General features: G+C 38.8%; 1 protein-coding gene and 1 long non-coding RNA gene across 2 annotated transcripts; both read left to right on the forward strand.

Annotated features, from left to right (window-relative positions):
• The first annotated feature begins 1,815 nt into the window (after positions 1–1,815).
• Positions 1,816–2,404, forward strand: LOC119264262. The gene is made up of 2 exons (XR_005130917.1): positions 1,816–1,967; positions 2,215–2,404. It is a non-coding gene; the product is annotated as an uncharacterized LOC119264262 (long non-coding RNA).
• Positions 2,405–5,069: 2,665 nt separating this feature from the next.
• Positions 5,070–6,289, forward strand: phlda2 (pleckstrin homology-like domain, family A, member 2). The gene is made up of 2 exons (XM_017717533.2): positions 5,070–5,708; positions 5,899–6,289. Exon 1 carries the CDS (start codon positions 5,270–5,272, stop codon positions 5,678–5,680), a length of 411 nt encoding a protein of 136 aa, XP_017573022.1. The 5' UTR covers positions 5,070–5,269; the 3' UTR covers positions 5,681–5,708; positions 5,899–6,289.
• The last annotated feature ends 8,463 nt before the right edge of the window (positions 6,290–14,752 follow it).

A 14,752-nucleotide genomic window follows, 5' to 3' on the forward strand; every position in this document is an offset into this window, starting at 1 on the left:
GTTGACATGGCATAGAGACCTGCTGGAGAGTTATCAGATAACAGCTGTGAGGCTCGACATGGCTTTATCAGATGCTGGTGCTTTCACTCTGTTCCTTGCTCATCATTATGATAATCAGCTCACACCCATGTGCTGCATGTATGAATGTCATATGCAAACAGGTATTCCTGTTGTTTATCAGCTTATACTAAATGCAGCAGCCGGGTCCTAATCAAACTGAGAGCACATATTGGCTCTGTTTGGAAAGATCTGAACAGGTTATCAGTATCTTTTATAATAAAATTATTTTACTTGTGTTTTAAGGCTCTAGGTGGTCTAGCACCTGTGGACTTCATTGAACATCTGTCTATGTTCCTTCATGATCTTATCTTACTGGTCTTCTTTCTGTTTTTATGCTTCTATACTGTGAAATTCCACCTTAGGTATTCCATATTATTCCTAGATTAGGTAGACCATAGGTATTCCATATTAGGTAGACAAGTTCAGTACTTTCTAATTAAGGTCATCTTAGTGAGGATGTGTTTTATGGTGAACAACATGCATTATTCAAATACATCCAACAGGAATCACTGTGGTGTAAACCATTCCTGACTGCTAGCCTAGCCACTGAGGTATAGGCTGATAAAGACAACATATCATCAGACTATGGTAGTGTATTGCTGCCAAACAGGATAAAAAAAATAAACCCTTCAGTGCGACGTTATTGCAAGATGTTATGTCATAATTGTGAAAAAGCATCTTGTAATTACAAGAAGGTCTCTCATTATCACGAGAAAACATGTTGTAAAAATATTACATAAATATAAGAAAGAACAGATGAAATAAATTCCACTGAAACTAGATCTTTCACATCTCATAATAACAAGATACTTCCATAATTATGAGATATTCTTTCTCATGATTATAGCATGTTTTTACAACATTCTCTTAAGATATTTTCTCATAATTATGTTCTTCCTAGTAAAAATGACACCATGTACAACATATGTTAATGTAATAATGAAATACTTTATAATTACAATCTAACATCCTGTAATAACAACATGCTGAAACGTTTCATATTTATAATATTTATAATGCTTGGCAGCAATATGTCACCACATTGAGTTTTACCTCAAAATTAAAGGAACCTGCAAACTTTTTCCAGCACAGAACATTGCCAGATACACACGTTCTCTCCTTTCAGTCCGAGAAACGAAGCAAAAACTGAGGTAAGGTATCTACTAACTAGTTTGGTAGCTACTTTGCTAACTTTAGCTTTAGATTTTTGTCCTCCACATTTGATGAGTCATTTGTGTCATTTGAGTAATCCACTCTCTCCATTGTGATGATGATTTGAAGGCAGTTACCATCATTATACAGCTGCAATCATTTACTTAGGTTCCTAGCAGTATTAGTGACCTGCCTTAGCGTTAGCCTGTTAGCGGGAAAAAAATAACTTTTTAAATAGCCTGCCTTAAAAAATTCAGTCCGAATGTGACACTTTTTCAAATTTCCTCCAACCTTTAAAATATACCATAAGAAAGGTATTTTTCTAGTTTTTGAAACAGAAAACAGTGTTTTGATGCTACATGCATGAAGAGATGTCTTTAAAAGGGTCAGTAAGTCTTTGATTTGAAGTCCTTCAGAATACATTAGCATTACTTTGCATTAGTATTGCTTTGGTGTAGGAAAGTCCCTGTCTGTCATCTTAACTAAAAATGTCAGTTTGTTAAAAAAAGTCATTCCACTTCTTCTTTCCACAGGCCGCATGCTATGTGCCCATGACTTGGTCATTTAAGACTCCAGTGTTCTAATGACTTGATCTCTTTCAGACTTTGCTGAACAGAAGGAGCCACTGTGCGTTCTTGTGAGCTGGAGCTCAGTGAAATGACTCTGCATTTCCTTGCCCCACCACACAATGTAAGGCCAAGCTTTCAGGACATGTTGAGACTTGACTGCTTGAACCCGTCATGGAGACAGACATGGTAAGTCCCTTGATCCAGTTTATGAATCTCACTAGCGTTTAAGTGCCATTATTATGCATTCCTTTTTCAGAACATATTTCTGACTACCACCAGAAAATACAATTTAGTGTGTATTCAGCAGTTGAACTGTAAATGACTCGAGAACCACATTAATATTAGTTTTTCCGCTTAGCCCACCTCAGTCCTAGCCTAAATCAACTCCCGTGTTATGTTTTTCCTTACAAAACCTTGTTATGACTTTCCTCAGACAATGAGGCCAATGTTAGGAATTTACTGTTCTCAAAATACACCCACTGAGTAACACTGGAGAAGGGTTCAGAAGCGGATGGAATGCCATCTTCAGCAAGTGTGATGAAGACACAGTGGTGAAAGCAGTCCTGGCCTGACACTGAGTTCAGTGGTGGATCATCATTAGTTAAAACTAGCATTTACAGTGATCTGACAGCAGTCTTATCTTTTTACTGTGGGGAAGGTTGTGAAGTCTTGGTCCTATTTGAGTGTGGAAAGGGCAACGTCTAGCCGGATCTAGAATGAGTAGGCAGAGCCCCTCCCAGCAGGGCAATAATACTTTGGGTCAGGCTGACTCATAGCACAGACATGCCTCTCTGCCTGTGTTTTCCCTGGATAAAACCCCTCACACACACACTCCCTGGTAACTACAATACAATCCATCTATACAAGGAAAAGAAAGAGAAAATGTTTCTGAATGACATGTGAGTACACCATATCAGGACCTGTATGTGGGTACTGGTCCAGTCATCAAGGCTTTGATTTCACAATTAGTCATTAAAAAGGAAATCACCTTAGATGCACACACTCACTGTGCAAAAGTCCTTTCATATATTCAATTTCCAGTCAAAATGGTCACGAAGTGCAAGATCATTATTCAGCATCAGAAAAAAAAGCTGAAAATTTAGCTTCAAGCTTAATATATAATATCCCATCTTACAGTATTTAGTATTTAGTGTAATATTAGAGGAATGACATACAGGGACACTTTGTAAAATACTTAGAAAATAATTACATAATGTTGGCACTAATAAAAGGTAGTGAAGTTACCTGTTATACTGCTTGCTTCACTAAGTGCTGCTGCACACTGACAAAGACTCTTTTTGCACAGCTTTTGGTGGTCGACCAGGTCTTACATGGTTGTTAGGGGTTCCAATTTCTCTGTAATTTTTAATAACAATAATAAAGTTTTGGAAACTTCTTTTTCACTTTTTTCACTTATTGTGCTTCAATTTTCTTCTTCCTTATGCAAGTGGGATATATTATATCTAATCTTCATGAAAATATTGAGAAAAATGAGTAAGTTGTACTTAATGGATGTTTTGACTGGAAATTAATTAAATAAAGGGTGGTCTTTTGCACAGTACACACAGACGATTAGCTTTACTCATAGCAGTTTCAATGAACACCTTATTTTACTGATAAGACATGAAGCAATTTTTACTATGTAAAATCACTGTCCAACTCTTTCTTTATAGCTGTGAATGGCCTTTTCTTGTAATGCACAGCTGTATTTGTACAACTCTCCTCTTCCGTTTCATTAACTGATCATTAAGCCCTTCAGACGCTCAAGCCCAGTCTTACCACACAGTGAGCCATTCACTTCTGATTAACTACAATATTTACACTCCCCACATACGTCTAAAGGCATTATCAAAGAAATGCAATTATGCCTTTTTTATTTCTCAACTACTACCCTCTTCCGGTACCACGCAAACCACAGCTGTGGCTTAGGCTTCAACAGTTATTCAGATCAGTTCCACGGCAAACCAATGTGGTCAATTTGCGTCTGCTTCAGAATTGCAAAAGAATTATACATGGCAGCTAAAATAAATCACATAAAATAGGTCATGTAGAGACGGGTGGAAGGGTTATTTGATTTATAATGCTGTAATGCACACAGTTTTTCCTTTGGTATAAATGCCATTGTAGCTTTTCTTTTTTTTCTGTACCTTCTGTGAGTTACACCGCATTTAATTACCAAATCCAAATTAAATTGACATTTGGGGTAAGGACATCAAATCTCAATAAACATTATACAGCATTAAGTGACTATGAATACTAACAAATCAAAATAGTGTAAAACATGACAGAAGTGTCTTGTTTTTAAAAAGTTATCAATATCTGGGTTAAAAGAATGCTGTTAAAAGAGTGTGTCTCACTTCACTCCAGCCATTGAATGGATTTGCTGAACTCCTTCAGCAGCACATCCGTCATAATTCATTCATTTTAAATGAACAAAGGCTCAGTTAGGTCGTTTGGACTTTCATGAGGAGAGTTTTGGAATTGGTTAAGCTAACACACACATAAAATCACTATGTATTGTTTATTTGTTTATTTGCCTTTACTCCAAAGTTAGTTTTACTGCCCAGAGTACTGTGTCTGTCTGTCTGTCTGTCTATCTATCTATCTATCTATCTATCTATCTATCTATCTATCTATCTATCTATCTATCTATCTATCTGTCTCTGTATCTATCTATCAAGCTAGCTACCTATCTACCTATCTATTTATCTACATATTTATCTGTCTCTTTGTCTGTCCATCTGTCTGTCTGTTTTCAGATGGCAGAGGTGCTATAAAGAACAAACAGGCACTTGTAAATGTGGTCACATTAAATGTGCTTGTTTTTAGCTTTTAATGATGAAATGTGGTCTTTCAAGAGGTCAAAGACAGAGTATTAGAGCTGTTCAGAGATCTAATAGGTGACATTTCCTCTCTGAAGTTATAGTTAGGTATGGCACTTCTAGCTGCTGCTGCACTGCAGCGTAGAGAAGAGAGTTATTACTATTATTAGTAGTACTATTATTATTGTTGCTGAACTCGTGTCTTAAAGGCTACCTGGAGGGAAAAGCGCAGATCTGTACAGTGATGCCTTCGAAAGGTTCTCTGTGTCTGAAACACGGCAGGTCTCCTGGGCGGATAGTGTTTTATTAAGGCTAATAAACGCCACCGCCGGCGCTCAGTATGGGATTTGTATGATGTTTAATAAGGCCCAGTCCTGCGCTCTGATTGGCTGGTGTGGTGGCTCCAGCAGCCAATGAGAGCGCGCGGCAGCTGCGGAGGGGACTGAGCGGTGTGACTGCGCGGAGGCGGATCACAGTCAGACTCAATAAAACCCGCCGCCTTCATTCATTCACTCACTCACTCACTCACACACTCACTCACAGCGCCGTCTGACAGTCTCTCACACGCGGGGTGAAGCTCCGAGCACTTCGACAAGCCGCTCACGAGGTCGCGCTTTGGATTGTTCTCCTGTTCCGCTGAGAGGCCAGTGGCCGGTGGGAAAAACCATGAAAATGTCCGCGACTGAGGTGGCGCGAGTCCTGAAGGAGGGCGAGCTGGAGAAGAGGAGCGACAACCTGCTGCAGTTCTGGAGGAGGAAGACGTGCGTGCTGACCACGGACAGCCTCAACCTCTACACCGACCAGCAGAAGAAGAACAAAAGCAAAGAGCTGAAGCTGCAGTCCATCAAGAAGGTGGACTGTGTGGAGCGAACCGGCAAGTTCGTCTACTTCACCATCGTGACCACAGACAACAAGGAGATCGACTTCCGGTGCTCAGGAGAGGAAAACTGCTGGAACGCGGTGATCACCATGGCCCTCATCGACTTTCAGAACAGAAAGGCCATCCAGGACTTTAAAACCAGGCAGGACACGGAGACCACGACGCAGCAGGACATACGAATGGCCAGAGCCCCCTGATTAAACTCCTGACTCTCCGCCCAGCCCGGTGAGTGTGAGCCTGCCGAGGACATGGAGGCCGGCAGGCGTGTCATTTCTCACATTTCAGCATCAGCCTCTTTCACTCCACTGGAGAAACTGGCTGTTTTCCTACATAAGTGTAATAGGCTGTTCACTAATATGTCATTGAGTCTTGTTGTGGGCACCGGTTTAGTGTTCTCTGCCTCTTCCTTTTGTAGAGATGTTGAGAAATGGAGCCAGAAGAAAGCATGGACCAAAGTGGAGGCTTTTCTCATTCATTGTCTATATGTATGAGAAGAAGGCATGGCTGAAAACGGAGGGGAACCCTGGAGGAGCTGCTCCCCGCCGCCTTTTTTTTTTCTTCTTCTTCTTTCTTTTTGTTTGTGAAGACACAAAATTTCAACAGGCAAAAAAGACACTCGAGACTGAATCCTTGAACTTTCAAAGGACATGAGGGGCTCTCACCCTTCACGTCGGTGTAAATTTATTTATTTGTTCTAAGAAATGTTGCATTATATGCAAACCGTTTCGTGTGTAAACGTCATTTAAGTTATTATACATGTGCTATTTCACTATGTATTTATTTAAATAAATTTTCAACAAAATGAACAGCTTCTCATCTGACCAGATGTCCTTATTCTCTTAAACAGTCTTACAATGGGTAAAGCTTTCCAAGTTCAACGTTGGGGGTCTGACTTTCCTGTACGATTCCAAATCAAAGTAAATGTAATGTTGGTTCTATTCCAATTACAGCTTCAACTAACCATATCGGGTAGTAGATTACTTAGCAGTGACCTAAGGAGCCTTAAAGCGTAGGAAAGTCCCTTGTCGCAGTCTTTACTCATTCACAAAAAATGTTGTCATAGCGTTGGAGAAAAGAGGACTCTGTAGACCTGTTTTATTGCATTGTTACGTTGTGGGTTGAGAGGATGCCGAAATGCGTATGCACAGGAAGAATGTTGCACTTCGATCTTGACATCTGCTGAGAGTGGAACTATGACGCTCCGCTGGCTTAAACATTTTACAGCTTTTTTTTAAATGAGATTTACAACTTTGCACCAATAAACATGACTAAGTCTAGATTAGAAGATCATAAATGTGTGGCCCACCCAAGATTCAAAGAGAGCCGCTTCACTAACTGGAAAGAGAATAAGTGACCTCAGAGTTACAGTTACAGCCAGAACCAGACCACATACTGTCACTCAACACTCTCTGGTCCAAAGGTCCTGGATGTAATTTAAAGTGGACTGGCTGATTAATCTACAGCTGAATAACTCAGAGGAAAAGGAGCAGCAGTGTAACACAAGACTATCTAATGAAATACATTTCCAACTTTAAAGGAGGAGGAAAAAAGAAGTTCTTAACTTTTAACATCAGTTAATTTAAAGGGGTATTTTTCCAAGTGATGGAGCATTTCAATTGGTCCATTCAGCATAAGATTTTCACACAGTGTGAAAGGCAGCAACTGGATTCAAATGGTGCAGAAAAAAAAACACAATGGAGAGAAGCTTTTTTGTTTTGTTTTTTGGCAACTTCATGTGAACAAGCTTGCATGGTTCTGTTATTATTTTTCAGTGTTTGGTGTTTTTAAACATTATTTATAAAATAGGTTTTTAAACATGGAGGATATTATTACTGAAAAAACCGTATCATCTCCGCTTTTATCATTTTTTTGTTTTAGAGCGACTGAAAATGCCAGCTGCCCTTTACACTGTGGAACTTCATGATGAATGGACCAATAGAAATGCTCCAAACTTAAGTAAGAAGTTACCATTCTGGAGATAGAACATTCATTTATCAGGAGGTACTTCTGAAAAGGATCGAATAAAAGATGATCCACAAGCATAAGGAAGGTGGAAGTCAACCTTTTGCTTTTCAAAACAAACATGTACACATTTAATTTTTCTAAATGATTCAAATACTGCATCTGTCCCTTACATTGTGTGAAAATGACACGATTATCAGACCAATGGAAATGGAATAAAATCTTTGTTACTCTGAGAGCTTCACTTTGTATTTTAAGCTTTAATTAAAGTCAAAACAGCCAGGCTGCAGAGGGGGAAGTGGACATGTGTGAGCAAGCTTCAGAGTGACCGTAACTGAGCTTCTCTCTGGAGTTCCTTTGCCGCCAGCCTTTGATGCTGGATCAGACTACACAGCAGATCAAAGGACATCCTGATCTAAGAAGTAATACCGAGGTCTGATCCTGTCCTAAAATATGTCTCACTAATTGCCCTTCTCATAACGTCCTGTGCCACAGTTTGTCCTCCAGCCACTTGACCATGAGTTCAGGACAGTCAGAGAGACTTGTGTTCTTAAACAGAAGGTGCAGCCGTGACTCCCTGCAGTGATGGTTCATGTTTGACGTTTGATTAAAAAGAATCCTAATATGCCCATTAAGCTGGGTTGGGAGCAGAGTTGATTGTCAATATTGAATGAAAGGGGCAATCATAGATCAGTAACTGTCAATGAAACCATATCACATGAATAGAAATGGTATATTTGACATTGTGTGACTTTCATGTTTACTTTCTGGGCCTTCAACAACGGTATTTAGAGAAGTGGCCTGGGAATATATGACTCCAAGGCCACTCATGTGTGAGAAACAGGAGAGAGTGTGTGTCTGAGTGTGTGTGTGTGTGTGTGTGTGTGCTAAAGGTTGGGTCCTGAGCGGAAATGTCTCCCTTAGTCCATATCTCTGTAGATAAGCCTCACCCACAAGGCTGCTCTCAGATCCTGGGAGTCATAATTGTACATGCCCTCATGACTCACCACTAACAGGTGAAAGCATTTGATTTCATGTATAATTTTGCAGTTAATGGCAAATAGTGTAATAAATATCAATAGGTAGTTTAAAAAAAGGTAAAAACTCTTTGGGTTTCCTTTGGGTGTAGATCAGTAATAAGACAAGCCTCATCTCATGTATTTCATTTTTTCCCCAGCTTTTCCAGTTTGTGAGTACTGTGCAAAAGTCAGAGATCCTCTTTCCTTTATTTTTGATTTGTCACAATGGTCATTAAGTAAAATTATAGTTTTTTAGTGTCAGGACAAAAACAGCAAACATATTTATCAGATATTTATCAGAAAATAATAGCAATAGTTTCAGTGTTTAATGTATCCACACTTTACCTTTTAAACTCCAGGGATATTTTTCACACACCCAAAGTTTGGTCTTAGAAGCTTGTTGTATTTTTTGGTACTTACAATCCAAACAATCCCAAACACATTCATTTATGTTGAGATCTGGACTCTGGGGTGGTCAGTCAGTTGTTTTTTTGCCTATTTGTGTTGGTCATGGCTTCCTGACAGCTACAGAGCTTGTTATGTGAGAATGGACAGATGTGGAATTTTTAAGATCTCAGAGACAAAAGCTTTGAGTAGTGTTTTGCTCCAGCTTTGGAAATTGTTCTCTCTTCAGAAATAACTCCCAATTAATGAATAGCATGTAATTAATGACTGTAAATTACATAAATGAAGGGTGATCTCTGATTTTTGAACAGTTCTGTATATTCTGAGGATCCACAAAAGTAAATTTATGAAACAGAGGGGAAAGAATTGCTTGATGTATTGGGCCTGTATTGGGATGTAGTGGGCCTCTTAGGGACTGTGTTCAAAAGTTTAAAAATAAAATGATTTTGGAATTTTTTTTGCCTAATGAAATTTCAGATTTCCCATGTTGTTCTTTATAATCAACAGTTAGGTGTAATTTGGTTATAACAAGATTTGTGGTCACATCAAACAGAGCACAAGTAGGATGAGTGAAACATAAGCGAATGTGATGCATCATCCTGTACGCAGTAAAAAGTGGGTGAATCTACTTTACTCACCAGAATCGTGTGAGTCATGAAGGGCCTTCTGGTCTCCAGTAAACCAGGCCGCCACACTTCTAGGCAACAGTGCTGACGTAAAAACCAAAGAGCTTCATAAATTTGCTAAACTATTAGCATTCCCACATGGGGCTAGGCTACCAGGAGTAAACACAACCTCCAAATGTTCAACAGACAAAATGCGTGACAGACATTCAACATAGTAAACATCCTGCACAGTGTATTTGATTATCTGCCCTGTGTGCTGAACAGAGTTTATTTCGAGGCAGACCTAGACATCTGATGTTCACTGATGTTTCTCTTTTAGATTACACTGTAAACATTTTTCAGATTTCTTGTATGATTAAGTTAGTCCTAAACTGTCTTAGAAAGTGCTTTGGGTTACTGCTGATTAAACAGGGGGTCTCCAGGGAAGGTAGTTTTAGCTTGGTTAAGTGGTGCATATCATTAATTTTAAGGGACACGAGAGAAACCTGCCCACACGGTCTGGTGACCTCATAGCAGTCACACCTGAACACATTCTTCTCCTCTTAGCTCACACATAGAGGCCTGACAAAGAAATGTGACCTGTGAAGAACTGTAATCTATATATGCCTCTTTTTGAAGGGAGGATAAAGTAAGTACTATTCTGCATTGCATCAGCATTGTTGAGATTACAGGCATTATCAGTATGTCACCTAATATTATTTTCCCTCATTTCACTCTCTCAGTAGCTAGTCTAGCTACACTGAGAATATTTATTTTCTCATAGGTTTTTACACCATGCATTAAGAGACTGAGGAACTGGAATAGCAAAGTGTGGACCCATATGGAAGGACTACCCAGGGAGACCAGATGAAATCTGATTTCACTTCCCTGCCTAAAAAGCACACCAAAGCTTACGTTGTTTATTTACTTTTCCCCCTGTTACGATACAAATGAACAAGCTTGGTTTGGACATTTTCGTTGGCACATGGTTTGGGGATAACTTTAGCCTCGTGTATCGTTCATCTTTCATTTCTTTGTTTATCCTCTCATCTGCTGGTCAGCACTTGCCAGGCTCATTTCCACTTTGACATAATTATATGCAGATACAAAAAACACATTCTGTTTACACTTGTGTTAAATGTGGTTGAGATCCATCTTTGACAACCTCAGAAAGTGGTTTGAGTGATCTGATTGTAATCTGATGAGAATGTGTACTGGGTGGTGTACACCTGGATTTTCATGCAGTGAAATGAAATCCGACCCATCGCCAAAAATGCATGTTGATGCAAGCTGTACACATTCTCTCAGATTTGGCACGTCTTATTTTCTTCGAAAAAAATGTATTCAGAATTTAGTTTTTCTCTTGCATAATTGCCGTTTTGCCATTGTTACACTTTAGCTCAGGGGTGCAGAACTCCAGTCCTGCAAGTGTCCAGCACACTTTTCTAGCCTCCTTACTCAAGCATGCCCACTTAATCTGGCAATTAAGATGAGTGTAATCAGGTGTGTTTGAGCAGGTAAATGACCAAACTATGCTGGAACACTCCAGGACAGATGTTGTGGACCCCTGCTTTAGCTGTTTTGTTTCTCCATTTACTTGAATTGACAGCCCTGGAGAGCCCCAGATTGGACACATCCTGTGCATAAGAGCCACATTTTAGCTGAAATTACACACTGGAATCCAGTGAATGGGGCAGCTTTCAGTCTTTGTTCACTGAGTGAGGGTGAAGCTAAACCCTCGCGCTGCAACAGATAAAGATCTGAACCTTGCAATATGAAGAATGAAGCCTTTACTGCAGCTGTCAGGAGACGTCACGAGAGAGAGAGAGAGAGAGGCAGAGAGAGAAAGAGAGCAAACAGGAAGGCCTGTATATTAAAACATGTCTGTTAAGGTCTATGGGTCAGTGTTAGCTGACAGAGATGTCCACTGATGTGACCGAATGTCTGGCTTCTTCCTGTCTGTTTTTAATAGTAAAAGAGAGAAGCAGAGAAAGATAGAAAGAGGGAAAGAGATCATGCTTCAGCCCAAGTGGGTGTGAGATTAGTTGACGGAGTCTGATGTCTCCAGGAGATCTCTACAGCTCTCCTCTGTGGAATTTTTCTGGAACTAAACACAAGCTGGAGAAATGAAATCATAACACACCCACGGCGTAAATGGAGCAATGACAGACAAGTTCATCTGCCAAGGAAATTTATATCTTCATTAGTTGTATGATGAAAGGATAGCTCACAGAGGACAGAGAAACGAATATTGCAGTGGGTTGTAATATAAATTTATACATGTAGGTAATAACGCTCTGGCTAATATTGCGGTGTAAATACTGGGCATGTCATTTTTAGTATATGACCATGGACCCATGCACAATATGTGAGATAAATGACTGCAGTAAGCAGCAGCTGTAGATGCTCCTGCAGGATGGACGCTCACTTTAATGCCAAGGCTGCTTTGGTGGAGACTCAGGAGAAGACAAGCTTTGACATATTTGCATATTTCAGATAATAACTATTTCACCTTATTAGACACTTATGAAATGGGGAGACACAAAAAGGCAGACAGCAGCCAGAATGATCTGGAAAATTACATTCATATGCAAGGTACAGAAAGATAACACACAGAAGAACCAATAATATGTAATACAGATGACAGATATTGTAAATATTATTGCCACTGTCATACATAAATCCATTGTTCTCATTGTTTATTACTTATTTTTACACTATTTGAAAATGCCAGCTGTTATTTACATTGTATGAACATTACATGATGAATGGACCAATGAAAATGAGCTTAATATGTCAGAATTAAGTCTTGTTACAATAATGAACATAAAAGATAAGAGTCTATTTTTCCTTCTGCTGCCTTTGCATTTATTTTTTCTGAGAAACAATATCTACTGAGGTCTTCCTAAAGGTGAATTCTACCAACGTTTCAAAATTTCTTTCATTTCTCCAGTCTTTGACATGTAAAAGCCATTCAGTGTGATTTGATGACTTTTTAGCTTAGATTTCTTTCCAGTGGTGGTGTTAAGTATCTGGTGTTGTGATGTCTACCATGCAAATATAGCTATTTTATTTATTATCCAAAACCATCAGTGAACCTCAACCTGTCTTCATATGTAATATTGATCATGCTAAATTTCTGTTGTCAGACAAAAACCTCCAATATAGTAACTTGAGGATCAGAAAAAGATCATCTTAACTTTTAACGTAAGTTGATGTAAATAGATTTATTCCAAGTAATTTTGAACCATTCCTATTGGTGCATACATCATGACATTTTCACACAATATAAAGTCTGCTAAAGCCTGAGTAGACTGATAAATCAATGTGATAAGTTATTAATCTGTTACTAAACCCTGCTAAAACCTGAGTAGACTAATAAATCAATGTGATAAGTTATTAATCTGTTACTAAACTCTGCTAAAGAAACCCTGCTGATACATTGACTTCTACATACTTTTTTGGCAAATTACATACATTATTAACTGAAAGTAACATAGCTGCTTTATAGTCTATAGTCTAGATCAGTTCATAGTCATATTTGTAATTTTGTTATTGGGATATGATGAATTATTATCTTAGTTCACAGTACAGCAGTGTGATTATCAACTAGGCAAACAGTTTGACAGCAGTGGATTGAAGCAGACAATGAGAGCCAAAGTAATGCTGAGGGTCTTCTAATGTCATTTAAATAAGTGATTTTTACATGAAAAACATTAACAAAAGAGTCAGATGAGAAAAACCTGTAACAGTGAGGAACAGTGTGAATCCTGCCCATCCCTGTATGTCGTCACTGTTCAGTAGGTGTTTGAATGGAGGAAAGAGGAAAGAACAGGAGTTATGGTTCAGCTGGACTTTCACTGTAGAAAAAGCATTGGAGAACAAGCTGTCCAGTGTGTGTTATGATGGCAAGAACAATGTGAAGGCTTGTGCTCAGGGCTTGCTTAGCAGTAGCATGTGGTTGATGATTTTGAATGTGAAGCTGAAGATTTACAAACTCTCATTTATAATTTAATAATCTTCTGCATTATATTGGCCACCTTTTATGCAGTGTTCGCCAAGAAGCACAGGAAATGTTCTATCCATCCATCCATCCATCCATCCATCCATCCATCCATCCATTTTCTAAGCCGCTTCTCCGTCAGGGTCACGGGGAGGAAATGTTCTATTTGAATGGAATTTAACATCGCATAATTGATTTTGATTTGATTGAATGTAATCTAATTAAATTTAACGTCATTCAACAGTTATAATTAGACCAATCAGCCCAAACAGCTTTCCATGATGAGCCAGTGGCTTCCTAGGACAGAAGATTCTTTGGAATAGTTTTAAATAATGTTCAGCTTTCAAATCTACTTAGAATGTATTTCAAATCAGTTTGGACAATGAGTAGCTTCTCATGTAGTATACTCAATTAAGTCAGCTACACAGCTGTGGTGGGTGCTGATATCTTTCACAGGCTGGCTGGAGACCTGTGAGAAAGCATTAGAGTGGAAAGTCCCTGACACAAGTTTTCTTTTTATGAGCTACTTGACCTCTTGTCCATTAAGCACAAATCATTCTAACAGCATTGAGCACCAGCATCCAGCTCACAGTGAATTGATTTAGAAAACACTCATCGGTGTTTCTCCAGCCTCTTGTCCTCATAGAGCTGCTGATCAATGGTTTGGCTGGTCAATACTAATGGGGCTGATGGCAGGAAGTATTTGCCAAATTACTTCACCAGCAAATACAAGCTGGACCTTGAAGAAAATGATGGTCTAGAGACTTCAGGCTGGAGAACAGAGATTACAGGGTTTCCAGTAGTGTGTCTGGGGAAGACAATACACCCACAAAATGAGCACAACTAGAGCAATATGGGAAACTCATTGCTGTTCTTCATTCTTGTTAAATGAGTAATGTTGACCCTTGATGAAACTATAACACTTACTTACTCTCTCTTTCTTTTACATATATTGTGTATTCATATCTCAGCAGTGCTAATTGTAGAAGAGAATGAAAAAATCTTTTAACTTTTTAATGTTTATTCACAGAATAATTTTTCTGTCATTTCATTTTGGGGCTATTTCTGTTGGTCCATTTTTCATGAAATGTTCTTACAAAGTAAAGGAATATATATACAAATAAAATAGCATGAAAAACAATAAAACTGAAAAGAGGGCAAGAGTTGAGAAGTTTCAATATGGATCATTTTGCTGAATTGGTTCAAAGTCAGAATTAAAAACACATTTTGGACGTTTAACTGATCTGGACATCCTTGAAAGTCCTTTTGCTCTAA

Source organism: Pygocentrus nattereri, chromosome 11 (assembly GCF_015220715.1).
Source record: "Pygocentrus nattereri isolate fPygNat1 chromosome 11, fPygNat1.pri, whole genome shotgun sequence".
Taxonomy (NCBI): Eukaryota; Metazoa; Chordata; class Actinopteri; order Characiformes; family Serrasalmidae; genus Pygocentrus; species Pygocentrus nattereri.